Here is a 27,980-nt window from a genome sequence, read left to right as displayed (position 1 = left end):
TATAGACGCTTATATCTATATATTCTATATACTACGAGATAGATTAATTCCGTATATTCAGCGCGTATAGGAATAAGCGGCGAAGTAATCTTATTAACTAAAAGTAGTACTCGTTAAAGATAGAGTATCTATTTATAAACCTATTTAAAATTTACTAGACCCTAGAGAACGAGCTGGTATTATATACTATAAATTCTATCCCTCTTAGTCCCTAAATTTTAATATAATTAAATCGTACTAAGGGTATATTAAGAATTAAATTATAGAGCTTAACCTTAGCTTTTTCGCGTTTAAAGAAACAAAAATTAAAGTAATTAACGGTATTATAGATATTATTAATAGTAGCGATTACCGCGAATTTATATACTACTAGCTAGAAAAACTATCGCGGGTTACTACGCTTATTAAGTAGATCGACGGTTAAAATAAATTTAATAAGTATTATTATTCGTAGTAAAAAGGACTAATAGTATTTATTAATTAAGCTATTAAGTAGGGGAAATTAAGGACTAAATTAAATAGCGTTATATATCGTTTAACCTTAAGCCGAGTAAAAAAAAGAAATAAAACTTACTCGTAAATTATGAGCACTTTAACTATACTCTAACCCCCCTTCCCTTTGATCTGGTACTGTGGCCGAGCCGAATAAGGCGGAATTAAGCGAGATTAAACGGCTTATAATAAGTGAAATTAAGTCCTAGTGAACTGGTTAGTAAACGTATAATGAATTTAAGTAGAAAATAACTTACTTAAACGAGAATCGAACTAATATCTTTAGTTAGTTAACTAAAGTAAATATTAGTATATAAGTTATATACTAACTAAGCTATAAGGGCTTACCTTTAATAGAGTATATACTGATTATAAGATAAAAAAACTTAGTTAAATATATATAGGTATCTCGGCAGCCTTATATAGACTGTATCTGAAGGTGTTTTCATATCTTGTACCTGAGATGTATGAAAGGAGTTGTATTTTATGAACTACTATTAGCCGACGCACTGCAGATGGGGAAGGGCAGCTCAACTATATCATTGGTTGGTAATATCTACGAAACTCCACTGGGTTGTGACTTACCGACACTTCCACAGTAATAGCTACCCCTCCCCCAGTCCTCCACCCTGCAGTGATCTTCAGCTTAGCATATGTTTGAAAGCACGTCGGCAGGCTATCATGGTTGATCCGGAGAGCTTTGGCCCGAGAACAAAGACATCCGACTGCAGATCATGCTACGTGTTAGTTGTCCTCCCTCCGGAGATCTGGGGTTTTCATGGAGAAGTGGGTTCGAGCTTCCTTAACATCTCCAGGTCTCATGACTCGTAATTGGCGTACCTGCAGTGATGGTATGATGGCAGTTGCTGCTTACCCGCCATGACGACCAATCCACGTGCGAGGTCTCGCTTCATCTCACTTCACAATCGTCCCGCCGGGCAAGCAATGACCGAAGGCTCTACAAAGCCAAGGATGTGCTTTGTGCCACCAGCTCTTCGGTTGCCACACTGGCCAAGGCCAGGAACCTGATCCCAAGCTGGATTTGGTGTACGTAGAGCACTCTAGGATGTCTCGTGCTGATATCCAGGATATTCATATATGAGGTCTCACTGGTCAGCGGAAGCTAAACTCTCCTGCACCGATCAGTTTAGGATCCCGTTCGTCACCGAGAATGCTCACTCTACAGCTTGCCTTGTTGTCCTCGCTCTGTACAACGGCTCTTGCACGGTGGATAGTCCCGGGCGCTCGGTGGACCGACACAGATGGACAAATCGCAAATGCGCATGCCGGCTGCGTGACCATTGAAGAGGACACCGGCTTATTCTGGTGGTTCGGCGAATACAAAGCAGAAGGCCAAGTCGAAGGCGGTGGAATATCAGTCTACAGCTCCGAGGACCTAGTAACATGGCAGCACCACGGTCTAGCCCTTGAGCCCATCGAAAACCACGAATATATTTCGCCCGAAGCCGTAATCCAACGGCCGAAGGTTGTCTACAGCGAGGCGACTGGCAAGTACCACATGTGGTGGCACGCCGACGACTCAAAATACAGTCTGCTTCTACAAGGCCTCGCAACTTCAGACACCATCGGCGGACCCTACGAATTCGTCTCCGCAACAGCACCCCTAGGAAACTGGTCGCAAGACTTCGGCATGCTCACCGACTACAAAGACGGCAAAACCTACGCCCTCTACTCGAACGGCGACCGCGTCGACGCACGCGATATCTATCTTACAGCCTTCAACGACGACATCACGGAGCTCGACGTAGTGACCCACCGCTGGGACAAATTCGATCTCGAAGCACCAACTATCATCCAGACAAAGCAGAGCTACTTCGCGCTAATGAGTCATAAGACGGGCTACAGGCCGAACAACGTCGTTGCGTTCCGCGCTGATAGCCTGAGTGGCCCATGGTCCCAACCATTCATGGTAGCGCCGCCAAATACTCGCACTTTCAACTCTCAGTCCGGCTTCTCATTGAGGATCGAGGGCACCGAGACGACAACATACCTCTACATGGGAGACCAGTGGGACCAGCGTTCTCTATGGGAGAGTAGATACATCTGGCTGCCGATGCGCATCAACGAAGAGAAGAAGACGCTTGAGCTCGAGTGGCACGATGTCTACGATCTGAATGTCACGACTGGAATCGTCAGTCCAATCGAGGGTACAGCTTACTACGGCAAAGATGCAACTGTCAGCGGAGATGCATTCAAGCAAGAGGCGAATTTTGCTGATTATGGCACGATTGTGACAGGTATTGAGGGGAACGATAATACAGTGACATTTGCTGGCGTTAAGGGCGCAGGTAGACCACAGTGGGTGTCGTTCTACTACCAGAATACGGATGATATGGGCTTTGGGGATCAGCCAGGGGGCACGCCAGACCGCATCAATGGCACGTGGGTACTCCGTCGCATTAGCAGTGTTGTGGTCAATGGAAATGAGGAGGAGGTGCACACGTTGTATGAGCGCGATACCCACAAGGGTGTTATTCTGTCAACGCCGTTACTTTTGAGTCTGAATGAAGGAGATGCTAACACGATCACGGTGGGCGGCCTGTCCAATGGTAACGGCACTAAGGGAGCAGATCTGGAGAAGATAATTGTGTACCCACCAGAACCAGGGGTATAGGTTGAACAATGTCCGTGTGCGACGATACAACTGTGTTTGAGCGTTATGACATCTTGTGTCGTAAGAGCTCTGCAGGTTTGTAGAGCACAGATTTTGCAAAGCCTGGTCAAGCTGTGACTTGCGTGAGGACTTTGAACCGTACCTTCGCACATGGTAGCAAACTCCTCGGGTCTTTCAAAATACAGTCGTCCGTCTCTTCCACTTCTCATCCACGACCTCTGACCCTCTTCTTCAGCTCTTCCGTAACCCGTCCACTCCATGTTCGAGAACCTCGCCTCGTTCGCATCGTTCGGCACACTCATGCCAGGCAGACCACAGACGCTGGCCAGAAGGTCCTGTGTCCACTTCGATTGTGCCCTGTCTCTAGCCCTGAGGATTGGAGAGATGTTCGGGTCGTTGAGGATGCTGGACTCTGATTGTGATTGGCGGTGACTGCGTGAAGGTGAGATCATAGCCCGAGGAGACGGAACTTTGACACCGGGTTGTGTTCCGGTACCGTCTTGTTCTACGTTAGTGTCGCCTGGTCCCGTTCTGGTGGTTGTGTTGGTCAATGGGGAAACTGGACTTGGTTCGAGCGGCGAGAGCCCCTGTAAGCTAGCTGTGTGTTGGCTAGCCCGGTTCGGCCGGGAGAGTGTGATGATCGGCGATGGAAGAGGGGATATATCGTCACCTGTTCGCAAAAACGGCGGCACAATCAGTGATTGCGGGCGGTCGACTGTCCCCACGTCCTTCTTCGGTTGCAGGCGCCGTCTGCGCAATGTCTCCTCTGCAAGCTGCTCTGCCATCCTCCGTAGCTTTGCTTGGACCTGAGGTCTTTGGAGGTATGTTCGAGTCAGCTGTTCAATCTTACCTAGACTACGCCAGTCATCGAGCTGAATTTCTGCAACACCGTTGTTGGCGCTTACTCGAGCGAAGCTGATATGCTGGCTGTTCGACTTAGTGTTGATGATGTCTTCCATCTCTTCTTCGACCCGATCCGAATCTGTGGCAATGGCTTCGAGATCGCGAAGCAAATTTTTGGCCTCGAGGATAAGTTTTGGGATGAGTCGATCTTTCCATGACCGTTTGTAGGTGGTAGGTGATGTGGCCGCTGAAGCATGTATGGATCTATTGCTGAGCGCATCACGATGAGGTTGGGGTGAACCGGTACCAATATTCATCCATATCACATCATGCTCTTTGTATCCTGATACCTTCTCGAGGAAGTGAAAATGCGCTTTGCGAGTCGGGTTGTTCGTGTTTCCGAAGGCGCCGTCAATGAAGATCCGACCATGAATAATGATGCGAGAAAAAAAGGTTGGAGCTGCGGTCGTCGCGCGACATGTCTGCCAGAGCTCATAGGGTATGTATTTGCCGGATTCCTGCTGCGTCGATCTGCAATAGTGGCTGCAGATAAAAGCTGGTTGATTCATACGTCTTCCTGATGGATATAGCTCGCGACAGACAACCGTACTATCGCAGTTAGCAGGGTAATCGCAGTTTCAGGCAGCAATATCTACCAATAACTCTTGTTGTTACCAACATTGGCCTCTTCCATAAACCTAAGCGCTTCGCCAGATACCCGTTTCCCGTATTTATCGAGGGTTCCTTGTATGCATTTCCGGAAGGTCTCTTCCGAGTACTGCGGGACGCCAAGCCCGCCGATACAAGAGCCAAACCGCCGTCGACCGAATATTCGCGGTAACAGCTCTTTGTAGGCACTTATACACTCGCTGGTCCTCATGTTAAGCTTCACGAGCATGACAGCAATCAATCTGGCTGGACGTAAGCAAGTGTACATCAGTATGGAAGCTCTACTAAGCCTCCCGTACTTGTACCAACAATGTGGTCGAAGAGCTCGGATGGTAAGAGCTCTTCATCGCTTCCAACGCTACCGGATAGCGCGAGTTGTTGTTTGACAAGATCGAGCAGGCTTTCCAGTATCACCAAGGAAGACAACCCGCGAACTCCTCCACCATCTGCAGTGGAATGGTTAGCATGTGAATTGATTGCTGCATGCAGTCCTCGCTATATGTGCTTACCCAGTGAGAGTACACGAGTCTGCTTACCGCCGGCCACCATTGCTTGTCGTCAAACGTAGGATATGGCATCCCGGGTATCGAGGGTGTGTGAAACCATTTCCCAAGCGCCGTAATGACCATGGCAGCCTTCGATGCATTTGCTCTTTGTTGCAACCGCAGCAGGAAAGTGGTCCAAGCGTTACGAGTGATTTCGGCGATGATGAGACAAAGACGCAGATTGTAACACCACCTTTGAACATTGCGCAGCGGACGTTGCCCTCTTCTCTGCTGCTGCTCACAAGTTCGGACACCATGCGGAGTCGCGTGAACTCTACCGTTGCGGGACTAAAAGTGCTCGCTCTCCATGGCGATGGCTTGCACGGTCTTGGCATCATCAGCGTCATCGATGAGCTATGTAGCAGAATTGCGGTGACACAATACGCTCGGCCATGTGAACTGTTCGATGTGATTTGCGGCACTGGCATTGGGGCATTCGTCGCTGTCCTACTCGGCAGGTACTGCCTCGACATTGGCAAATGCAAGCAGATCTATATGGACCTAGCAGAGTTTGTGGAGGAAAGACAATCGACGCGAAGGATGTCGCACTCCAGAGTAATTGAGGAAGACGACGTCCGTGACTTCATGGAGCTGCTTATCGACGAAGAAGGATGGTCGGACACCATGGAAATTCCGGCAACTGCCAAGCATCAAGCCTGCCAGCATGTGTTTGTGGTACGAAGCCAACGACAAAATAGTGGCAAAGCAACCACCCAGGTATTCCACGGCTTGCAAGCGCAGGTTGACGCAGCCCGGAGGAAGTCAATGCCCCTAAGTGCAAAGCCGAATCGCATTCCTCGGGTCTTGGCAGCTTCGGTTACTCACAGCGTCCATGATTGGCAGCCTATTGCGAACGGTCAAATGACAGGCTTCGAGGCTCGAATTCCTCATGTGCATGGTATGGTTGTCACAGCGGTGGAAGAAATCATGGCTTCATATCAGTCGGATGCGTCCATCGAGTTTTTGGCGAGTATTGGGCCACAGCGCGCAGAACCTAGTAGTCCGACCAATCTTTCGAAAGAGCCGCGATCTCCAGCCCAGTGGGTTATGGACAAGGCTTCTCCTGTCAGATCGGTGGTGATGTGGCCAGTCAAGGTGACAAAAAGGACACTCATGGCAAGTGATCCAATCCCCGATGCTCAGGACGATGGCCACCAGTCTCCTGAATACCGAAAGCGTCGTCCAAAATCTCTTTCCGTGATGCAATGGCCACTGCAGAGTCAATCAGCACCCATTAATATCGAAGAGGATGCCGAACGGGAAGATCGTCGAGAATTGGTGATGGAACAGGTATACCAGCTGCTAGACGGAGCATCCGAAAGACGAATATTCAACTTCGCGTTTGCGGAACCACACGAAACAAGTGATATGGCTGATCTGAAGGACACCAGAAGTAACATCAAGGCCATAATCGAATATATGAATGGCACTGGCCTCTTTGAGGAAGCTGCAGGTTGTTTCAGGGGGACCAGTGGGATATCTGAGGCGAGCATCGGGAGGAGTGGTTCGGGGTAGTGGCGCGAGCGGCTAGTAGCCAGTGACAACGATGCGCTCTTCTATGCTAATGTCTTCTCTTTGTGCCTCGGCAGGAGTGTACAAATTTTAACTGCTGCGTTTCGTGGCCCTGTCGTTGAAAATGGAGCGACGCAAATCAAACCCCAATTTGCGCTGTCGAAAGCGCATTTTTGCTGTGTTGACTGTGTATTACCTACCGAATGTCTCACCCGTTGGATTGGCAGGGTTGCGTGCCCCGCTCTTTTCAAGGTTGATCTTGTTCTCCAGCACTTTGACATAGGTGCTGTGGCTGTTCGGACTGGCTGAAAGACACCCAAACAAATATCGGAGGTCGTTGCTGGTAGCCCAGTCGACTTTCACCAGTGTCAAAGCGTCCATCAGAGTGTACGAGATCGACAATCGGTCAGTAAACAAGCATTGGTGATACAAAGAATGGACGCTTACCTCGAAGACCTTCTCGAAAATACCTAGACCATGGACAAGAATTGCAGCATACTCCATACCGCGCATAACCTGACATAAATCTCGAGCAATCACGATAGGATAGTTGTAGAAGAATACCTCGTCTGTAGCGGTGCTTGATATGAGTCCTTGCCGCATCGAGGCTTGCCAAAATATGAGTCTCAGCCATTGTTGTGTGATCAACACATCTGCTTTCTGAATGTCCGTCATTCTTACATTTGCAAAAGATAGCTTATTCAACTCGTGCTGAATAGCTGCCACGTTCTCTATCGGGCTAGTTTCAAGCACTTCTTCTGGATCATTGGCGTACCATAATTGAACAAATTTTTCGTCAAGCGTCGAGAAGAGATTGCAAAGAGAAGTGAAGCCGGCCAGCACGACCTCATCGTGCTCGTCGAAGTAGTGTTTTGGGATATGAGGCAGTCGCATCATCGAGATCGGTTTATTCCGTAAGATAGCGCAACCTCGTTCGGTGATGAACAGCAGTGCAAGCATGCGTCTTCGACAGATAAGTTCGATCGGGTCCTCGGTCAGTCTCGCAGTATCTGCATGCATTTCTCGTGCAAACCCGATCGCTTCACGCAGAAAGAAGTGGTGAGAGCGCACTTGCTTGATCTCAAAATATGTAATACATAGGCAAAACGAGGAAACAATCGTGGTGAGTGTTGCTGTTTCAATCCACTCGTAGGTGTGTCTCAGATGCAAGCATTGTCTTAAAAGCTCTCTTCCTAGATCCTGCTTATTCTGTAAGGTCAAGTCAGACGGTGGTGCGGCATGCGTGACTGTCACCGCACAGAGCGACAAGACCAATATCTTGTCTTGTATCGAAAGCTCTTCCGCCTTGTTCAGCATTTTCATAAACGTTGCCTCATGCAAGATAGGGTGTATGGGATAAATGTGCCGGAACCACTGCTTGACGCATTGGGACAGCAACTGGGCAGAGACGCCAATCTCAGAAGCAAGCGCCATTAAGCGGGGTTCGACCTGTGATTGACCTGAATTTGAGCGGTATAGGTATTTAGGCCCATGCGCAGGACGAGGAGAGCTTGCATTTGAGACCGCTTCAGAAGGTACCGTGGCGGGGGCTGAGCCAGTCAATATGGCGTCGATAGAGTTTGGCCTGCCGATAGCTGCACTCGTCACACTGGGCTGTGGATATGGTGCACTATCAGTCATTGCGGTAGGTTCCTGAAAGATTTGATGAGCAAGGTCGTTGACTGAGAGGTAACCATCTGCGGATGTCTGAGCAGGATATTGTAACAGAGGCTGATCATCGGCAATCTGCCATGCTGAGGGAAGTTGAATTCCAGCATACGAAAAACCGCCATTACTTAGTGTACTGATCTCGTCGCCAAAGCCGAGGGGCACAGAACGTGGCATGTTAAGAGGATCGGTGGTTGGGCCATAATCGGAGTATTGAGAGGCTATAGGCGAACCGAGAGGTGATGAATTGACACTGCCGTTGGTGTACGTCCGCTGGCGCGAGCCGGGTAGCTGCATATCGAGGGACTGCAGATTGAAAGGTGGTAGGCCGGTTTCCTGCACACGCCCATGCTCGCTCTCACCGCGCAGTTTTGCTATGACAGACCCCGAACCTTTTTTCGGGCCTATGTTCCACGGTCAATGTTTGTCCTCTTGCTTCTTGTGTATCTTTACCTCTTTTCTTCCTCTGTATCTCGCGCGTGCAGGTCAGGGAGGATTGTAGACATCGATCGCAAGAGCCTTGATTGCTTTGCTGGCATTTGACTTTCTGCACATGATCAGCTGCCTGTAATCCACCGCGAGAGTGGTGGTCTCACTCTCCGCCGGCACTGATCGCATGGTGGTAATTTGGAAGGCGCTTGGTGCGCGATATGATCGTTAGCCTGTGGGCTCTCTGGCTTCGAGTCTGTTGGGGTTGCCGAGGCAGGGGGCGTAAGCTTGCTATTGCCCTCCATGTTAATGAGTGCTCGTACTAGCCGAAGCCGTCAGCACATGTTAGGGATCAAGCCAGCGAGGTGACTGGTCATGCTCGCACATCAGTCGCATGTCACACACGTGTCTGGTGTTGTACGCTCCGATGGTAGGCTTTTTGCGCGGCGCAGTCGGATCGTATGCGAGGCGGCTTTATCTCATGGAAAGAAGTCGGAGCATCAGCGATGCTCGTTCGCACGATCAGCCCACACCATGTGAATTGAGGGACGAGACTGCAAAGATGCCGAGCGCACGATCGCAGCTGCAGCCCAGTTGGGCACCCGCTCTCATGCATCATCGGAATCGAGAAGTACGAGCTCTAAGCGGATTAGCCAACGAAACCTAGTTAATACTCCGTAGATGTCAAGAAATACATCGCGGGGAAATCGAAGGCCATTTTGCACTTCACGGGTTTCAAGCGAGCCAAATTTGGGGGAAACAGCAAAGACGGCAGCGACCTTGCTGTTCCTGCTAATCCGTGGCTTGGCGGGCTGTGGTCGCACCCGAAGCTCCTCACCTGAAGCTTGTCGTGTTATCTCTTTTGTGTTTTGCGTGTCATTCACAGCTGGAACAAAGGCTCGAGCCAGAGACCCGAGATCAGATCTGTTGTTTGCTGGAGTCATCACGCTCCACCAGCGTCCACAGATTCTGAGAGAGGCTTCTCAGCATCGTGAACAGCAAACACTTCCTGGTCTTCCTCGAAAGAGCAGTTTGCGACTACATGGCTCATGAATCAGATGCGCGCAGAGCACGGAAAGCAAGACACAGAATAGGGGACAGGTGATCGTGCATCGTAGCTGCAACGTCTCAAGAAGTCGGCTCCTTTCGGCACCGAGCAGCTCTATGTCTTGTCGTCATCGCAGTCTTGACGCTCCAATCACGCTGAACGAATCCGTCCAGATACATTCCATCAAACGCAAAGATGCCTCGACAGACATGGTGGATTGGAAGCTCGCGCATCATCACACCTATACTGCGGCTCCAAGCAAGGATGACATGTTGTCGAAGATTGGCTTGCGTCAATGCCTGGTCCAAGACACGGCCGTTGTCATAAGCTGAGGCACGCCAGGTAAGGAACATTCAAATATATATGTTGCTGAGCATCTCCTCCCCTACAATGTTTAAGAGTAACCTACGCATATCAAGCTCCTTTGCAAGAACTTTACACTGTACAGCCCAACTTGGTCAGACCACCAAAACATCATACAGAAGACCAATATCATCAACATCTGCCCTCAAAATGCCTGAACAACCCACCACATCGGAGATCACCTCCAAGAACGATCCCTCGGTCAGCAAGCAGTATGACAATGAGACCCCCAAAGAACAACAATGGAAAGAACTCTACGAGCTCATCGACAGCGACAAGATCACGATGCTCAACACATATAGAAAGGGCGTCGGCATGGTGGGAAGGAGTATGGCTTTGGCCAAGAGGAACGGTCCTGATATCCTCTATCTCGCCAACAAGAACAGCAGGAAGTTCGACGACCTGGCCACGAATGACGAAGTCCAGATCATTATTCAGGACAAAAACCAAAACTGGATCAGTATCTCTGGCAAGGCAACCAAGACCGACAACAACGATCCTCGAATCAAGGACCTTTACTCCAGCACCATCAGCGCATGGTTCGGTGATGCGAAAGATGGAGTGCATGACGGGACCTGGAAGGACCCCCGAATGTCTTTGATCGAGGTCAAATCTAATTACATCGTGTATTGGAAGAAGAATGTATCCAGCCTTGGCTTCTTGAAGGAAGTCGGCCAGGCTGCGATGACAGGAGCTGTTGCGCAGACTGGGCTCCACCGCGAGTTCACTGAAGCGGATATCGCGAAAGAAAGAGCTTAAAGAGTCGATGGATGATTTTGCTCCGCATGTGTGAAATAGCTAATTGAACTTTTGTTACCCAGACCGCTCTCGGGGCCGAAGTTGTGCTTACTGGTGTTATTATAAATATATAGCTCCGTCACGAACAGCCACTTACCTTACAGGGTCGACCTGAAACTATTGGTTAACCATGCACGGTAGACTTTTTGCATGCTCCTAGCGGTCGAGCTCGTCATATCATGGTACCGTGTGCTGAAGGCTGCAGCCATACCGATGTTGGTACGGGCTTGGCATTAGGAAACACCTTTGTCCCATTTCTCTGTAAGTAGAGGATCCTGTCATCTTTCCTAGCTAATTCACGTAAGGCAAGCATCTAGATAAAGGATTTACCCAAGCAACACGATGTCTCCGCCGAGCTTCATATACTTGCCTCCCGAGTTACGTCAGAATATTTATGATTGTCTTTTCGCCGGTACAAAGCTCACGTACACCGTCAGCAAGAATCACTACTGTGCGCACGCACCCAATGTCATATGATTCAGACAAGAGATACGCGCAAGTCATAGCCTGGTAGGAGAGAACTACCCGCAATGCCTGAACATCACGAAAGTCAATAGGGCTATTCGCTACGACAGCCTTGGCGCTCTGTTCCGCCGCTTGATCCTAGTCGTGAAGACTGAACTGGGTGAAGCTCCGGGACCCTGGCATGATTATTTGCGATTGCCCGGAAATATCGCTGAACACCTGGAGAACGTTGTGCTCACAGGAGATATGTTGTCCGATACCTTTCACTTTCCCAATTTCTGCACGTTGCCGGCGTTGCAACTCCTGATTGCTGACCACATAGCACTTGACATCGAGGAGATGTTTGTAAGTGGTGTTGTTGTTGTGCGAGAGACGATGCACGAGCAAGACCACGGCGGTCTTGCAGCCAGGCTGGATTGTGTCTTGAGAAGCACACCACACTGGCAAGACATCGCTATGTTTCTTGCCGACTCCTCGAGACGGAAACCTCGCACATTGTTCCAGATAACGTACACCATTGAACGCCCAGATTCCAACCCAGCAGAAAATGAGTACAAAGACGTGCTGTGGGATTATCAACAAAGGAAGGTGGTGACAGATGTGCGCACAGACACTAAACGCGTACTGTACGACAATTCCCTGATCTCCAAACAATAGGCATATTGTGGTGCACAGACCCAACTCAGTTGCTCCTGGCTGATTCTATTGCCAATCGGCTCTCTCGATTCCCTGAAGTACAACCCGCGATGGTTCAAACACGAGCGTCATCACGCAAACACACCGAGGAGTACGCCCGAAGAAGCAGTCGACAAAAAGTGCTTCTGAACACTCACTGGCGCCTCCGAGTCTATTTACCCTTCCACAAGAGTTACGTGACATAATCTATGGCTTCATCTTTTCCGACGTGCAGGTCACAGCGACTACTGCATCCTCAGAGACAGTACTTCATCCATGGAAGTTGCTCATTCAGGAAAGCAGAGGACTTGGTCTCGAAGCAAAGCACAAGCATCAATTCATGAGCATTACAACGACAAACCAGCGACTGCGAAGAGAAACTCTGTATGCCCTTTGGACGAGGCTGACTACTGTCCGCATCGAAGCGAAACCACGAAGCAGCATGATCATTCCTGCCACACACCTCAAACGTGTTCAGACCCTGGTAGCTACGACCTTCGACACCACACTGCTCACACCGATTGACCTTCCTGCTCTGCGCGAGTTATCCCTACACCGTGCGTCTCACACTAACAGCACGATGGTGACAATCGAAGGCGTACAAAGATATCTGGATCTCGTCATCACGTTTTGTGGGGCCAGAATCTGTCCTACACAGCTTCTGGGTCAATCCACGAGAAAGAGCATACAAGACGAGGTTGATCTGGAAGAATGAATTGCACACGTACAAGCGTGTGGTAAGGAGCCGCAACCTTTGTGATTGGTGAGCCACGTTTTAACTCGTTCGGCAGGTTACAGTGTTTGACGTTGACAAGCAGGAACTCACCGTAAACACGACTAGCGGGTATTGGTCTGATGATCGGAAGTGGATTGATGGGCCACTCCCAGTACAAGAGACGGATCTGAGCAAGCCGCAGCTGACTGTTCAGTTGCTTCGAGTCTCCGCTGCTGACATCTCAGGTGAGGAATCATCTGACGTTGAGAATGAGTATTGACGCATGGGCGCTTCTGGCTGACTGCAAGTCGCGAGCGACGGGGAATGGGATGCTCGCGACCAATACAGGATTTGTAAGGAGTTCCTGGACGAAACTATATTGGAACTACCTAAGAACTCCCGATGAACTATCTCAATTCGGCTGCAGCCGTGGTAACATCCTGAGGAATAGGAATAAGGCAGCGGCTATAACACTTTCCATTCATTCCGAAGTTTAATATACGTGTGAACATTATTTGAGGCAAGTGCAAATCCAACAATAACCAGACACGAACCTCTCAATAACAAGGCATGAACCTTGCGGTACCCAAACGCACCTGCCAATAACACATACAGTACGATGTCCGCGATCTTCGTCAGATCTCTCTAAACCTCTCCTCAGATTTCTCGAGCACTAACATCTCAACTAATCGATCAGTAAGCCATCTCCTTCTTCTGTGCCTTTTCTTTTGGCCTGCCACTCGGTTGGTCACTGTTGTGGAGGCTTCGTTTCCGTTCTTCTCGTCTTCAGTCAAATCACTTCATCATGCCTGTGCAGACCCGTTCCCAGCGACTTGAACAGAAACGTCTTCAGCAACTCCGGGCTTCTTTCATCGGACTCCCACCAGAGCTCAGGCTGATGGTCTATCGCATCCATTTTGGCAACATCAGACTCGAAGGAGCTACTAAAAATCGTGGATTTGACTCAATATGTTGGGAATCCGGAAGCCAACCAACTCATATTCAGCCTGGTTGTAGAAACCACCACCTGCTCGCTTTGCTGCGGACGAACCGGCTGATCCACATTGAAGCTTTTCCCGTTCTCCTCAAGTCCCTGGTTATCGTTCTACGAGGTGGCCCGGGCACAATCTACGAGTTGGAATTCACCACCTGCTTCCTGCAAAAAGTGCGTCTCATAGAGGTCGAGCTGGATCGCACTACCAGATTGCGGCCTAGGACGTTCCAGGATTGCAGGTACTAGTGATCAAGATGGTGCGTAGCGTTGAGGGCATCCATACGGTTGAAAGTGGCGAAGCAGCAGCAAGAGCTTATGCTGAATATGAGCTTGCGAATTGGAAGAAGTATGAACGAGGTCCAAGGTCAAGCCGTCGAGCTTTCGATGAGATTATCGAAGACAGAGAACGTCATTTCTCTGTTCACTTGATGATGAGCGTCTGTATCAACAACAAAACCCAGGTTCGTGGTGTCCTTCCAAACATGTTTCGTGGGGCGTTGGCTAATATAGAGGTAACCGAGCAGAGTGTTTTCTGGAATGTCGATGAGCACAAGCTTGTTAAGAATCCACGTCTTCCCAGCTTATCCGATACCGAAAGGGCCTCATCTTGAGCTTACGCCGGCGTCGACGATGCAGCACGTGCAAACGACTCTATGAACTGTGTTTCGAGGAAAGCAGAAGCGGGCGCCGGAAGAGGAAAAGGAGAGGAAGCTGCGCCACTGCGGCGGTGCTGACAGCCACGGTGTTTTCCCGGCTGTCCACGTCACCGACCCATGTCACTGGCATCCAATCGTATGCGAGATGCCGTAACTACGTATGGCCAGGAATACTTTCAAGACCCGGGTTTCCTGTTTCAAGGCTTCAACTTCTGCTTACAACCCCAAAGTATTCTACCTGAAGACTCCTCCTTCCACGCTGTTAACACAAATATCGAGAAACCCAAATCACTAAACAACTATAAGAGGTACGTTCCCCTAGACGTCGTTTCCAAACCAGCCTTGCTAACGACAAAGAACAGGAGCATCTAAACCTCAGTCGTCCTAGCAATCCCTATAACCACAACACAAAATGCCTCCAGCCGGCTCGAGTCCCGCCTCCTCAACCGTTGCCAGCATCATCAAGCCACCGAAGAAGTCATGCTGGTGCGATGATGACTGCTGTTGCGCTATCATCCCATGTACGGTGATGTGAGCGCTATCGCACAATAACGACGACACACGACACGGAATAGCAAGGTCAATGAGCATACATGCATGCGTTTGAGCGAAGTCCATTGGCAACAGATTGGATCACGAACAACAGCGAGGGTGGTTGCACAGGCAGAGCAATCAGATGTAGATAGGTTGAAGAGCAGGACATAGCTGGCTCAATACACAAATTCAGAAAGTCTTTATCGTATGCAAGATCAATGGTGCTACCATAATCCAGGATCTCTCTAAACACAAGCCGAAACAACGACAACCATCGACACAGATACGGGCCCCGCCGGAACATCGACATGATCAGGGGCTAGGCAATAAACGCACAATCGACGAGGATTAGCGTGCTCCTCAGATACGACATCAAGGCCTCGTGGACGTCGTGTTGTTCTTGCAGTCGGGCTCCATCTAGTATCAATGCTTCTGCCGATTGCGTCTAGAAGGCACTAGCATGCTCCTGAAATGCTTTTGAGCGATCACTTTGATATTGCACTCTACCTGCAGGAGTTACCGGCTTAAACAAGCCTGGTGTCTTGCCCAGGTGCTGATAAGATCGGTGCTGATTAACCACCGTCTTCCTCTTGCGGCGGACGATACTGCTCCAGTGCTCGGGATTCCTGAATCCACCAGGCGTGTTACTGTGCCAGATATAATCGAACGAAGCAAATGCTGCGACTCATCAACCACAGCATCAGGAGCTGCTTTCGGGTCCAGACGAATTGATGCGCTCAACTTGATGCCAGAGCTAGAAGGAGCTGCCATGTTAGCACTCAAGACGAATCTCACAGAAACTGAACACCCAGTCAGGCCAACTACTGGTATCCTCATCCGCCGATTGCGGTAGCGGCATCGTGGGTGTCACAAATTACACCGTATCCCGTGCTCCGTCGACTCTTATCGTAAAGGAGTCCTGCAAAGGCGACGGTGCCAGATGTGGTGGAACGTACATCGACCGCGACCTCGCCGTGGCCGAGCTCACGATTCACGCAGCTTGCTAGCTGCTGTACGTCACACCTTGATACAGGGAACATGTCTTTTGAGTTCATCGTAAGATTTCTATGGTTCTTGCGTGAGAGCATCGGCTATCAAGTTCTCACCAAGCGTACTCCAACACGTCTATAAAACATGAAACGCCGTTACCCTTGTTACCATCCAATGTCACTTTCTTCTCTCAATATCCTCCTTAGTTCTTGACTCGAGCCTGAATCTCCTTGATCTTCTTGGCAATGCCCTTGTTCTCGTTGAGGTATTGATCGACCTTCTCCTTGCAAGTTCCCATCAAGAGCCGAAAGAGCAATTGATGTCTCAAGACCGATCCGAGCCCAGTGGTTCTTCGGCAATCCCATGCTGTAAATGGTCTTCAGGCCTGCAATCTGCGGCCTGAAGTACTCAGACTTGCCTCCTGCACCCTTGTAGAGAATGGCCTTGAATCGACCAGTCAACTCAGCGAGGATAGCAGATACACCGAGTGCTTGTGCGACTTCAGCAAGGCCAAGGTACTCTGAGTACGGATTCTGGTAGATTGGACCGTACGGTTCAAGCTTGCCCTTGTTGTCGACGACGATTCTGTTTGCGTATTTGAGGAGTTTTGAGAAGTTGTGTGCTGAAGCCGAACATGACAAAGGGACGATAATATGGCTGGTCGAGTAATTGTCTTCTCCTGCGTCGCCAACTGCGTTGTTGATGACAGGGAAGAAAGCTCGTAGGATGCCGATTGATGTCGGGGTGGAACAAGTGTCGAGGGTACCATCGGGGTACTGGACGGAGACGCGGACCTTAGGTCGGTTGATCAGGTCGGCGATGAAGGCCTGTGGTGCTGTTCCGACTGCCCATATTCGGTGTTGGTTGCTGTTGTCCGTGACCACTGTGATTGTGGTCATGCTGGGTGTGGTAGTGTTTGGGGTAGACATCTTCTGTCTGCTGTATTCGGTTCCGAGAAAGCTTTCAGCGAAATTGATGATTATGGTTGACAATGTTCGAGGAGATACTGTAGTCTTTTACCGAAAAGGTTGATGGGGCTTCAATGCGATGGCAGATCCATATTTCCGCCATATCAAACCATTTATATATTTTATATATCCAGTGAGCAGCCCATCGTGGACAACGAAAATCGTGATACTGCTCGTAAACAGAATAAATGCTTTGTTGTGACGTATAACAGCGCATTGTTTGAAGAAAAGACCTTTCGTAGTCAATTACAAGAAGTAAACTGCACTTGCACGGCGCTTTGTGGCAGTCAGCAGCACATAGTGAATGCTGCAGAGATTCGACTAATTGTGCTCTTGTTCTGATGTGCTCGCGTGACATAGATTGTGGCCAAGGTTGTTTGCCATCAACGGATGCGTAATCTGAGGGTGGTGAAATGCAGATCCCTTGCTGGCGCTTGTGTCCGTCGACTTTCTGATAAACCGGCGATGCAACGGCATGATTACCTGGCGTCCATTCCCTTGTCGCGCTGCCGGTCCCATCGATTGGTGACTGTGTAGCTGTCAATGTTGCCCCTGCGGTTCCAGATCTTCTCCCAAAGACACATCGACAATTCCATATGACTCTCTTGTGGAACCTTGGAACTTGACACAGGTCTCGACAGTAAGCTCTTGCGGGAAGCATATGAAGAGCGCCATAGTCATGAACTGGAACGAGCCGTATGCCCCGTGAATATTGGATAGTGCGTTGAGGAGTTGTACTTTGCTATCTAGTAGGCAAGCTTGGGTGTTGGCAACTATTGTTGCTGGCAGTGCCCTTGCGGAGTTCGTACTCTCTGTTCTGACACTTATTTGGCGTGTCGATTCGGCATATGCTATACCCAAGGTAGTCGTGGATGATTTGTAAGTCGAAGGAATATCGCCCTCGAGGAGGGTGCTCGCTACGATCCAACCACACAATCTTGTATCAGAGTATTTGTGCTTTGCAGCGGCATAGCCTAGAATCGACGACAATGCCATCTGTGACCTCAGGTCAGTCGGGAAGGATACGTTGTTTTTTCGATCACTATTCTGTGTCTTCCATGTAGAAACTCGATACTGGGGGCTTCCAATCCTTTGCAACGTCCAGCGATACCTCCACCTCCACGCCGGCGCCCTCGATGATGAAAGGGTACTGCTTAACCAAATCCCACAGCCGCGAAGCCGGACTGTTCATGTGGTATGCATCTTGTACTTGCACTTTTCTGAGGAGCGGTAGCCTTTCTCGATCCTTCTCAATCAACTCAGTGAGCCATGCAATTTTCGCCCGGATGTCGGCGATGGTCTTAAACGTCTTACACCACATCTTATTAAATCTATCTTCCGCACCTGGTTGTGAGAAAAATGGATTGTACTCTTGAGTTTCCTCGTTGCGTAGAAGACAATAGAGTGACTCTTTACTGTAGAGAATACCGTGGGGTTCGCAAAAGCCTATGGTGAGCGTGCGGATTCCTGGAGGTAAGCAGCGCCACAAGTTGTGGGGTTCTATCACATATGCCGTGTCTGAGCTGGTGGAAGCTGGCAAAAGGTAGTGAGCCAAAGTGACGGCTTCGAGTTGCTCAAACTCGGACAAATCGATGCTCGACCCATCGTGTCTGGGCACATCGCAACCACGACCGTGCATGATGCTTAATTCACGGACACTGTGCCTGATCGGTAAAAGCCAGGCTGTCATCATTGCTGGTGCTAATTCTCGCATTTCATGTGGTGGGCGTCTTCGACCATACCGCAATGCCTCGCCAGGCGGAGGCATGTCGAGCAGATTGATGGCTGGAGCGCGAGGCAAGATCATGCGCAGTGCATCTTCGTGGATGTTGTGAGCCGGTCCGCTGAGGATTAAGCTTTCTAGTCGCGAAGTGCCATGGTCGGGAATGGTGTCTTCCCGGGTAATACCTGACACTGAAGCATTCACTTGCAGCGTCGTCAATTGTGGTAGCAGAGCCCATTGCAGTAGGAGTTCCGCGGGCAGTGTGTCATGAACAGCTCCCTCACCGTAGTCGAGGTACCAGATGTCCAGCGTTTTCAGGCCACGAAACGTTGTACGCCAGCAGTCAATGAGCGAGGGCAGTCTAGACAGCAACGTGTGATCTATGTAGAGGAGGCGGCTCAGCGACGTCAAAGAGAGTGATGTGGCCAGCGCTCGTAATAGACTCTCCACATCGTCACTTATGTCATCAGCGCAGTCCCACTGTACCGATGCGCTCTTCACACGCTGAAGATGGGACTCATTCCTTCTGCATGTACGCAAGAATAGGTGTACCGAGTTGAGGTTGTGGGGTACCGCGTCCTCCGGCTCACCTCGGGTAAATTCGAATCTAACGTCGCGCCAGAGTAGTTCACGTGCGTAATTGGAGAGGCGCCGGTTGGTCAAAGAAAGAGCACACAGCGCTGGTCGTCGTGGAGCGATCTCCGTCATGCGGGATTGTTCTCGTGTATTGAGATCTAGGAATCTGAATACGTTCATGAGAACCTCGTCCGGGAGGTCTGTCAGACTGGGCATGATGCTGTTGGGGCTGTAATTCGCTGAATATGAACTTTGCTAAAGATTCGCGGTCCATGACATTCAAGCAAGCAGTCGAGCAATAGGAGAATCTAACTCTGAGAAAGATTGTTTGCTACTTTCTCCTAGATAGTACGCCTTCCCGGATTTGTGCTAGAGCTGGCGGGTATTGTTTCCGTTGTAGCCATTTGGGCTTGCCTGTGGGATTCAACACTTCGTTCAGACCGACTTCGCGTGTCATTGGTGCAGCTATGGAGTGTATCGAGCAACAATATCAAGCTGGTATCAGCAGTGTTGGTGCTCCAGATGAGCTCCGCAAGAAGAGCTGTTGTTTTGCGGTGCAAACATCAGAAAGGCTTATTTCGTGTGACGTGTACCCCGTCTCAACGCTGATCTGCGCCCCACCAATCACAACGAGGCGATAGCTTTCAACTCCCATAAATCTCTGCCCTCCGATTGGTCGGACTTCCTCCCTCCCGCTGGAACCCGTAGCTTCGTCACCGCCGTCTTCGAGCTAAGATACCAAGCTTGCACCACTGAGCTGGTCTCCCATTCTTACTTCGTCGGTCTTCGTAACATCCAATCCTCCCACCAAGCATGGCGACCTCCAAGCTCTCCCAATTTGGTCTCCAACACGTCGCTCGTGGCATCGGCCGCCTCACCCCAGAAGTCATCGAATCGGGCAGCGGCAGCCATGTCACCATGGTCGGCGGAAAGCGCTACCTTGACTTCACAATGGGCATCGGCGTCGCAAACCTCGGCCACTGTCATCCCAAGGTAACAAAAGCAATACAATCACAGGTCGGACAGCTCCTTCATGGACAAGTCAACATCGCGTTTCAAAAGCCGTACCTCGAGCTTGTGGAGCAGCTTATCCCTATTATGCCTCATAAGAGCCTTGACACATTCTTCTTCTGGAACAGTGGGTCTGAGGCTGTTGAGGCGGCTGTCAAGCTCGCAAGGCACGCGACCAAGAAACAGAATATTATCGTTATGCAGGGGAGTTACCATGGACGCACGATGGGGACCATGGCGATGACGAGAAGTAAGACCGTGTACGGACAGGGTTTTGGGCCCCTTATGCCTGGGGTTTTCTCGGTGCCGTTCCCCTATTGTGCGCAGTGCAGTGTTGCACAGGCTTCGGGTGGGAAGTACAGTTCTAGCAATTGCTGTATGGATCCGATCAGGCAGCTTGAGGTGCTACTGAAGCAGGAAACGGCACCTTCTGATACTGCCGCCATCGTCATCGAGCCTGTCTTGGGAGAAGGTGGGTACGTTCCTGCAGCTCCGGGCTACCTTGAGCGCGTCCGGGAGATTTGCGACAAGAACGGTATTCTGCTCGTGGCTGATGAGGTGCAGTCTGGCTTTGGGCGGACGGGGAAGATGTTCGCAATTGAGCACTGGGGTGTGCGTCCTGACATTCTGGTCATGGCCAAGGGTATTGCCAACGGAATGCCGTTGTCCGGTATCGTTGCCAGGAAAGACCTCATGGATACGCAGATGCCTGGCTCTATGGGTGGAACATACGGAGGCAACGCGGTCGCATGCGCAGCCGGGGTGGCAGTCGCCAAAGCATTCAAGGAAGAGCGGATCCTGGAGAACGTCAATGCGAGAGGCCAAGAGCTATCCGACATGCTGAGCAAGCTCAGATCCGACCCAAAGACAGCAGATATCATCCATGACGTGAGAGGTCTGGGTCTTATGCAGGCTATAGAGTTCAAGTCAGGAGCTGCGGGAAGCATCGGCTCAAAAGTGCAGGCGAAATGCAAGGAGCTCGGCATGTTGATCCTTACAACCAGCATTTACGACACATTGCGATTCATCCCAGCTCTTAACATTACAAAGGAAGATATGGCAAAAGGATGTCAGATCCTTAAAGAAGCGATCGAAGAAGTCGCAGCGGGCCAGAAACCACAGGAAACCGCCACGAGAGGACAAGCGCTCGAGTAGAGAGGATACTGCTTCCCACCAGACATCGGGTCAGTTCAAGCAACACTCCATCTGACCTCCTTGGCTGTGATTCTCATCCATCTGCCAGTTTCTTACCAATAACGTCCATCATCGGATAAACCCGCTACTCCCTATGAACCGCCAACTCGATCAAACAGTACATCCAACCTTCTCCGAAACTCTAAATGGTCATCACAGATCCTAGACCAACATCATGCGCCCAGATGCGGCTGAGGAAATCCAGACTGCTTGGGAATGAAGCATAAGGCCACGCGGTGCGTCCCACTGCCCTAGGCGGTGGCGCGGTCGGATGCGGAAATGGGAGCCGTTTGCGGACTTGTCCGGGCGTGCTTGGGTCTTAGTCAATTGCCAGATTGCGTCGATGGAGGCTGTGCGAATTGCTGCTGCTAGGTGTACGGCATTTGCTTTGCAGGGCTCTGACAAGCTTGGTTGTTGTGGTCTCGGTATATACGCGCTGTGTGTTCTCTGTGGTCTGTGATTGATCGGAACTACCGTCTGTGCTTGGAATTTAATGGCGGGAAGGTGGGTGTAGTAGTGGGCGAAGTGCTTCTCCAAGCGGAGGTTTGGTTTCATCGTGGATCGTGTGGTTGGCATGAGTATGTCCTCGATTAGCAATGAGGCAGTATGAGATCGTGTTCGGAGACGTGGTTCTTGAGCTGCCCTTTTTGTGGTACAGACGTGACCGATTACGCAGACATCATTTTGTGTCCGGAGGAGATCGTCTATAAGCTCTTCCATCTCTTTCTTTTACTTGATCTGTCTCGAAATCCAACCCAGCATCCTCTCGCACAACACCATACAGACTCGAGCTGTCCATCGGACGATTACCCTTCTGAGCTGAGTACTCACTCGCTCTCTGCAGATGCTGCATGATCACCTCGCCAGTGGGCAGCTTCGTTCCGGCTGCCTCTGCAGACGATATGCCATGACCAACATCCTTTAATGCAAGGTTAAGATCGGACCAAGGCGTTTCTCCTGGAACAGTGTTAGCCTTTATCATGTTAACAACGAGGTGGTGATACCTTTGCCTGGCATGTAGACACCGTTCGTCATCCGCTGAGAGTCCGAGAATGCTAGAGGTCCGAAATTTGCTTGAATCAGTTGTTGCATGACCTCTACACCGAGCCCTGTCTTCTCGGCAAATACCATGGCCTCTGCGACTATCTCCATGATGCCCGCGATCATGAAATTTCTAAGACCGTTGTGAGTGTACGACCGGATATGACAAGGGAACTAAATGCTCGCTCACTCACCCTGCAGTCTTCAACAAGCTCGCCATCTCGGGCTTCTCGCCTACTCTCAAGACGTCTCTCGCCAAAACACCATTGACTAGGGCGGTGACTTTGTCCGCTGCTTCAGCTGGCCCTGCGACAGCCATCAGGAGCTTGCCTTCTTCTGCAACAGGTGTCGCGCCAAAGCAAGGGGCTATGAGCAGTTAGTAGGAACGCCCCCTGGAGACGGATAGATAGGTGCTCCGTGCGATAGAGCGGTACTCACTTGCCACGAACACAGCTCCAGCCTTGTGCAGATCGGCTGCCACAGCTTTAGTCGTTTCTGGATGTACGGTCGTGGTGTCGACGATGATCTTTCCGGTTGACTCTGCTGCAGGCATGATTCGGTTGATGATGCTTCGGAGTGCATCATCGTCGCTGGTCTACTGGTACGCGCTTTGTCAGAGCTTGTGCATACTTGAAGAGCGCCGTGGCCAGTTTTGGCATGTCCGTCAAGAGTGCCGGGGAATCAGAGCTTACGGAAATGAAGATCACGTCGCATCCTTTGACAACTTCCGACTCTGACTCGCCCGGGATGGCGCCTAGGGAGATGAGTGCATCCATGCGCGAAGCGGTGCGGTTGAAGACCCTCAGGGGAGGTAGGTTTTTGGCTGCCAGATGCCGTTGCATATTCCTTGCCATTGCTGTACCCATGTTGCCGAGACCTGCACGCCAGGTCAGCGAGTTTTGCCTTCATTTCCCGCAGAATTAGATACCTATCCAGCCGATTCGCGACTCCTCCATGGCGCAATCTGGTCCGTAGTTTGCCTTGCCACAATCACAGGGTATTCGCAACACGCTGTGGTCGTGATCGGAATGGGAACCGTATCAGCATAGAAGTTTCCAAGAAGAGAGAGACGTATTCGAAAGCTTGGGTTAAGCCTCTACTACTCGCCATTCCCACAACCATGACCGTACGATTGCTAAATGCAGATGACGCCCTACGATTCATGCGGTCGTGCTACGGACAGGGCAAGTCCGGGCCGGGTCCGGACTTGTCCGGGTGTGATATGCTAGTATCGCCAGTGCCGCGGTGTTCTCCGCAAAGGACCTCAGAAGTGCTTTATACCACCATACTCCTATGTGTACACCTGTACTTTTAGATGGTCACCTACAGGAAGAACAATGATGACGCTTCGAAACATGAGCCTCAATAAGTAGAGTTGCAAGCGAGGCAAGCTTGTAGATCTGGGTCGGAAGATGACTGGTGAATTGCCACGGATAAATAGCTGAAAATAAATTCAGTGACTTCGGGTTTGCAACCTCTTGCCTGCTAGCTTTGGTACACATTGGTGATGTCAAATAACCCATTGCAAAGCTTACCAGTGGTCTCCAACATCAGCGGCATGACCCGTGGTTCCCTTAGTCAGTCCTCTTCTACATCGATCTCACTATCGCCATGTTGATCATGCTTGTGCTCCTCTGGCTTGGCAACAACAAGCACATCACTATGCAAACTCACACCCGCCTCTGTAACAATTTTGTCCAACGGATCCCTCTTCAAGAACATCATCTCACAATGACCAATATGCATATCAGTATCATACCTCTTCTCCAATACCGTACCCAGCTCCCTCGCCCGTGCCATCTTCTTCCAGTAGTAGGAGCAATGCACGACATGCCACTCGTGCGTCGCGAAGAAATGGCCGCCCGTCAGCGGTAATTGAGACAAGTCGTACGCCGTCATTGAAACGGTCTTGTTCTTGTCGCCGTAGTACGTCCAGCTCCCGTCGGAGTTAGGGCCTGACTGGGAGAATTGAGATGAGAGCTCGTCGTCGCGGCAGGCTGGTGGGAGCCAGGCGGCGGCCATTTCATCGTAGATGCAGGAGTTTGAGATGGCTTCGTCGATTGTGTCGCCGCAGTTGCATGATGGTCGTTGTGGCGGTGGAGTGCGGATGTAGATCGTGCTGAGGGCGGAGAGGGCGCCGTAGAGAGCCATGAAGAAGACTATACATCTGAGAAGAATTTGAGTGAGTAGGGAGCGACAAGGACTTGTGGTAGTGGTCTGATCGGTTGCACAGATGCTTTCTGGGTCTTCAGAGGTGCAGTCAAGACTCGATCGCGGTAGCAGGCCATAGCTATGTTTCTCGCCGGATGTTCTCGTGGTGAAGAACATCTTCGACAGCCTCTGGACGTCAAAATCGATGAACTGTTGCTCGACCGGCACTCTAGGCAGTCGTCACAATTGAAGACCCATCGGGGACGAAGGCAGCACAACATGTCGATGTGTGATGCTGACCGTGTAAAGCCGTCGGTCTCTCAACCCATTCGTTAGTCGAGTGCCAGTCCCGATGTAGTGCTTGCCGTTCAAGGTAACAATCCTCCTCCAACAGATTGCGTTACTTGATTCGTAATCATGGTTGACACATCCTTATCCACATCCTGCTCGACATGACGATCGTCACAGCGTAGCAACCCTTGGATATGGAAGGTCTCGATGAAGCACAACGATTGGTGCGCATAATGCGGATTGACATGACAATGGTTGCATTGCAGGGAGTCAAGCTTTGTTCGGTCCCAGAAAGCTTCGATCTAATGCCAAGAATTTTATCTGCACCCTTCCCACCTACGGAGACATAGCTCCACTCGCCTACAGCATGCTAGCTGACTCCGCACGAAGTCCGCTGCAAGTCACGCACGGCTATAGATGGTGAATAGTACGGTCGTCTTCGCCACACAGCTAACGCAGCGTCGTCCTTTGCCTTCCAAAAAGGATGTCACAAATCTGCTATTTCTCAGCAGCAGCCGCTTCGTTCCTTTAGGAGAGGTGGAACGGCCTCAGAGTCCTATGCCCTCTTCTCATAGAAAGGGATTGCCTCAGCGTCGTTTTCTCGCTTTGGGTAGAATGGAATAGCTTCAGCATCCTGATCTCGCTTTGGGTAGAACGGAATTGCTTCGGCCGCTTCACCCTTCTTGATCATTTGACGAGGGTAGAATGGGATTGCTTCCGATGCGTCCCTTGATTTTTCTGGCACCATGGTCAGGCACATGTTACATCATCGGTGACCGACGCTTGACTCACCCACAGGAGTAGCAGAAGCAGCCAGTGCAAGGGAAATAATGGTGAGAAGCTTCATGATGAGTGAGCTTGGTCTAGATCTCAAGGGCTGTAATAACGGGCGATGAAGTGTATTTCGGTGAACGGCTGGTTTCTGAGTATTCGAAGTGGTGGCTTGAGCAGGAGATCGCTTGATAGATGTACCTTTACTATCGCTGACGTCCTGCTTGCCTCTCGGCATCAGCCGGGTATGCCGTCGTATCTCATGCAGATCCACATGAAAGTCACAGGACTGCCACTGAGGGGTCCATCACTACCTTGGGAATGCTCTTAACACCATGTAGCTCTTCTGACGCTGGTTGAGAAGAGTTGGGCACATGCTGTTATCTCTACACCATACTAGGTCAGGAAGGTCGTGTATGTTCGCGCTCGTTACTGCTTTCCGCTATCCAAATCGCCGTAGAAATGTAGTTACACTCGCCTGCGCATGTCTTGCCATTTCTTCCACGAGCGTGCTGATCAGCGGAGGCCGTTATTGCATCTATAGCAATCGTTGTCAGCAATACCCAGTAGAGCTTCGGGCTGGGTAATTGATGAGAACTGACTCGAGGCGATGTCACCTGCACTCAACCCCAAGCAGCAATGCCAGCGTGCTCTTTCGTATATGGTATGCAGCTTCTGAACAACAAACAGGTATCAATGCAACACCACGCATCCGTTTCGTCATCTTGGCAAGGCAGATCCTTCATGGCGTATTTGACCGACGGGGCCTGTATTCGTTTGCAAACACAGTAAACCTTGCCTTGACAAAGCGTCGCTTGGTTCTCGAAAAGCATAAGTTGCGGTCGGCGTGCTAAAGGAGAAGGTCATAATATCCTTGGCAGCTGACTTGGCAAGTGGCCTCCACCTTTGCCACTAGCTAGGTGGCATTGCACTATTGTGGAAGTACCCACCGAGGTAACAGATCGGCGACGTACATGCGCAGAAGATGTGCAGCAAGAGTTGTCCGGATACTGGTAGCAGTGGTGGGCAGTCTGTCTCCTGGAACCATGGTAATACGACATGTGTGGCCAACTCAGCCAAATGCCAGCATTCAGATAGATTTGTGCCTGCCAGTAAAGTTCATGCTGAACGTCCACAGCATTCAGTGCAGCAGCAATGGCATTAGCTCACAATGACAGCGACAGCGACAGCGAAAAGCAGCTTCTGCGTCCCGACGACGACACCTCGGCCTCGGAGGTATCAGAAGAAGACCAGATGTACCAAAGACCAAAGAGACGACATGCTCCCCACACAAGCATTGTTATCACCATCCTGAATGTCGCCCTTTTCTGTGCATCAAGCCTCGTTTTGTACCTAACAAGCTCCAGAAGCTCATTGTTCAAGGCTGTGACAGACCAAGACCACTACCTTGCAACCTCGGCGTACTCACCGATTCTTGATCGTTTCGACGTGCCCAAGACTACCACAACAGTGAATGGCAGCCTTTACCAAAACCCGCCATCTCTTCTTCGTGATACTGGCAAGGCAGGCGACGACGAATGATTCCGCATCGGCACAGGCGTCTTTCCCATTGTTGTGAATTCTGACGAGGTCAGGAAGCTCGGTAAAAACCCAGCTCTGGCTGTCAAGATCCCCGAAGACATGGGCTACGGGTCCGACGCCTATATAGCCCAAACCGACGTCTTCCACCATTTGCATTGCGTCGACATGCTGAGGAGGGAGATCTATCATCCTTGGTCAACTCTAGCCGACGCCGAGAAACTCCGCAAGGGTGGTGACCGACAGCATTGGGCTCATGTGGGGCACTGCATAGATATCTTGGCCCAAGCAATCAAATGCTCTGGCAGTGTCGATATGATTATGTTCAATTGGGTCGAGGGGTGGGATCAACCATTTCCAGATTTTGCGACAAAGAAGGTCTGTCGAGACTTCGATGCGCTGTTGAAATACGTGAATGATAACTCCATACCGCACAAGGTGTTCGAGGCTATGAAGGAGCCGCCAGAAGGCTACGTCCGGCTACCAGAGCCCGGCGGACAAGGTGCTCATATGGAAGCCGAGGGATAAGTCGCTCTAGTCGAACCGAGCTGCGTCGATCAAAGGTGCACCTACACATGTGGTAGACAGTCTCGTCTGTTGTGTGTTTCCACACGCTCCCGCGGCTGGCAAAAGGTTGAGTTTTGCTCACCCATGATTAGCTATGATCATGCCCCCCACCGCAAT

General features: G+C 50.5%; 12 protein-coding genes across 12 annotated transcripts; 5 read left to right on the top strand and 7 right to left on the bottom strand.

The window, feature by feature from the left end:
* Positions 1-1,663: 1,663 nt before the first annotated feature.
* Positions 1,664-3,127, top strand: PMZ80_000725 (uncharacterized protein; the record flags this gene model as incomplete). The annotated part of the gene is made up of 1 exon (XM_064869175.1): positions 1,664-3,127. The coding sequence occupies one exon, from the start codon at positions 1,664-1,666 to the stop codon at positions 3,125-3,127; it is 1,464 nt and encodes a 487-aa protein (XP_064734672.1).
* Positions 3,128-3,170: 43 nt separating this feature from the next.
* PMZ80_000724 (uncharacterized protein) lies at positions 3,171-5,188 on the bottom strand (the record flags this gene model as incomplete). Its single annotated transcript, XM_064869174.1, has 5 exons — positions 3,171-3,196; positions 3,270-4,579; positions 4,627-4,885; positions 4,939-5,085; positions 5,149-5,188. The coding sequence occupies 5 exons, from the start codon at positions 5,186-5,188 to the stop codon at positions 3,171-3,173; spliced, it is 1,782 nt and encodes a 593-aa protein (XP_064734671.1).
* Positions 5,189-5,439: 251 nt separating this feature from the next.
* Positions 5,440-6,699, top strand: PMZ80_000723 (uncharacterized protein; the record flags this gene model as incomplete). Its single annotated transcript, XM_064869173.1, has 1 exon — positions 5,440-6,699. The coding sequence occupies one exon, from the start codon at positions 5,440-5,442 to the stop codon at positions 6,697-6,699; it is 1,260 nt and encodes a 419-aa protein (XP_064734670.1).
* A 189-nt stretch (positions 6,700-6,888) lies between these two features.
* PMZ80_000722 (uncharacterized protein) lies at positions 6,889-9,098 on the bottom strand (the record flags this gene model as incomplete). The annotated part of the gene is made up of 3 exons (XM_064869172.1): positions 6,889-8,768; positions 8,818-8,911; positions 8,961-9,098. The coding sequence occupies 3 exons, from the start codon at positions 9,096-9,098 to the stop codon at positions 6,889-6,891; spliced, it is 2,112 nt and encodes a 703-aa protein (XP_064734669.1).
* Positions 9,099-10,354: 1,256 nt separating this feature from the next.
* On the top strand, positions 10,355-10,963 carry PMZ80_000721 (uncharacterized protein; the record flags this gene model as incomplete). The annotated part of the gene is made up of 1 exon (XM_064869171.1): positions 10,355-10,963. One exon carries the CDS (start codon positions 10,355-10,357, stop codon positions 10,961-10,963), a length of 609 nt encoding a protein of 202 aa, XP_064734668.1.
* A 5,232-nt stretch (positions 10,964-16,195) lies between these two features.
* PMZ80_000720 (uncharacterized protein) lies at positions 16,196-16,960 on the bottom strand (the record flags this gene model as incomplete). Its single annotated transcript, XM_064869170.1, has 1 exon — positions 16,196-16,960. The coding sequence occupies one exon, from the start codon at positions 16,958-16,960 to the stop codon at positions 16,196-16,198; it is 765 nt and encodes a 254-aa protein (XP_064734667.1).
* Positions 16,961-18,041: 1,081 nt separating this feature from the next.
* On the bottom strand, positions 18,042-19,514 carry PMZ80_000719 (uncharacterized protein; the record flags this gene model as incomplete). The annotated part of the gene is made up of 1 exon (XM_064869169.1): positions 18,042-19,514. The coding sequence occupies one exon, from the start codon at positions 19,512-19,514 to the stop codon at positions 18,042-18,044; it is 1,473 nt and encodes a 490-aa protein (XP_064734666.1).
* A 597-nt stretch (positions 19,515-20,111) lies between these two features.
* PMZ80_000718 (uncharacterized protein) lies at positions 20,112-21,464 on the top strand (the record flags this gene model as incomplete). The annotated part of the gene is made up of 1 exon (XM_064869168.1): positions 20,112-21,464. One exon carries the CDS (start codon positions 20,112-20,114, stop codon positions 21,462-21,464), a length of 1,353 nt encoding a protein of 450 aa, XP_064734665.1.
* A 718-nt stretch (positions 21,465-22,182) lies between these two features.
* PMZ80_000717 (uncharacterized protein) lies at positions 22,183-23,410 on the bottom strand (the record flags this gene model as incomplete). Its single annotated transcript, XM_064869167.1, has 5 exons — positions 22,183-22,460; positions 22,508-22,677; positions 22,739-22,910; positions 22,983-23,134; positions 23,175-23,410. The coding sequence occupies 5 exons, from the start codon at positions 23,408-23,410 to the stop codon at positions 22,183-22,185; spliced, it is 1,008 nt and encodes a 335-aa protein (XP_064734664.1).
* Positions 23,411-24,122: 712 nt separating this feature from the next.
* Positions 24,123-24,695, bottom strand: PMZ80_000716 (uncharacterized protein; the record flags this gene model as incomplete). Its single annotated transcript, XM_064869166.1, has 1 exon — positions 24,123-24,695. The coding sequence occupies one exon, from the start codon at positions 24,693-24,695 to the stop codon at positions 24,123-24,125; it is 573 nt and encodes a 190-aa protein (XP_064734663.1).
* An 847-nt stretch (positions 24,696-25,542) lies between these two features.
* Positions 25,543-25,833, bottom strand: PMZ80_000715 (uncharacterized protein; the record flags this gene model as incomplete). The annotated part of the gene is made up of 2 exons (XM_064869165.1): positions 25,543-25,724; positions 25,779-25,833. 2 exons carry the CDS (start codon positions 25,831-25,833, stop codon positions 25,543-25,545), a joined length of 237 nt encoding a protein of 78 aa, XP_064734662.1.
* A 1,079-nt stretch (positions 25,834-26,912) lies between these two features.
* PMZ80_000714 (uncharacterized protein) lies at positions 26,913-27,824 on the top strand (the record flags this gene model as incomplete). The annotated part of the gene is made up of 2 exons (XM_064869164.1): positions 26,913-27,074; positions 27,357-27,824. 2 exons carry the CDS (start codon positions 26,913-26,915, stop codon positions 27,822-27,824), a joined length of 630 nt encoding a protein of 209 aa, XP_064734661.1.
* Between the last annotated feature and the right edge of the window lie 156 nt (positions 27,825-27,980).

The sequence above is a fragment of the Knufia obscura genome (genome assembly GCF_036327395.1).
Source record: "Knufia obscura strain CCFEE 5817 isolate CBS 148926 chromosome Unknown scaffold_1, whole genome shotgun sequence".
NCBI classification, from domain to species: Eukaryota; Fungi; Ascomycota; class Eurotiomycetes; order Chaetothyriales; family Trichomeriaceae; genus Knufia; species Knufia obscura.
This window is presented reverse-complemented; position numbering and strand designations above follow the sequence as displayed.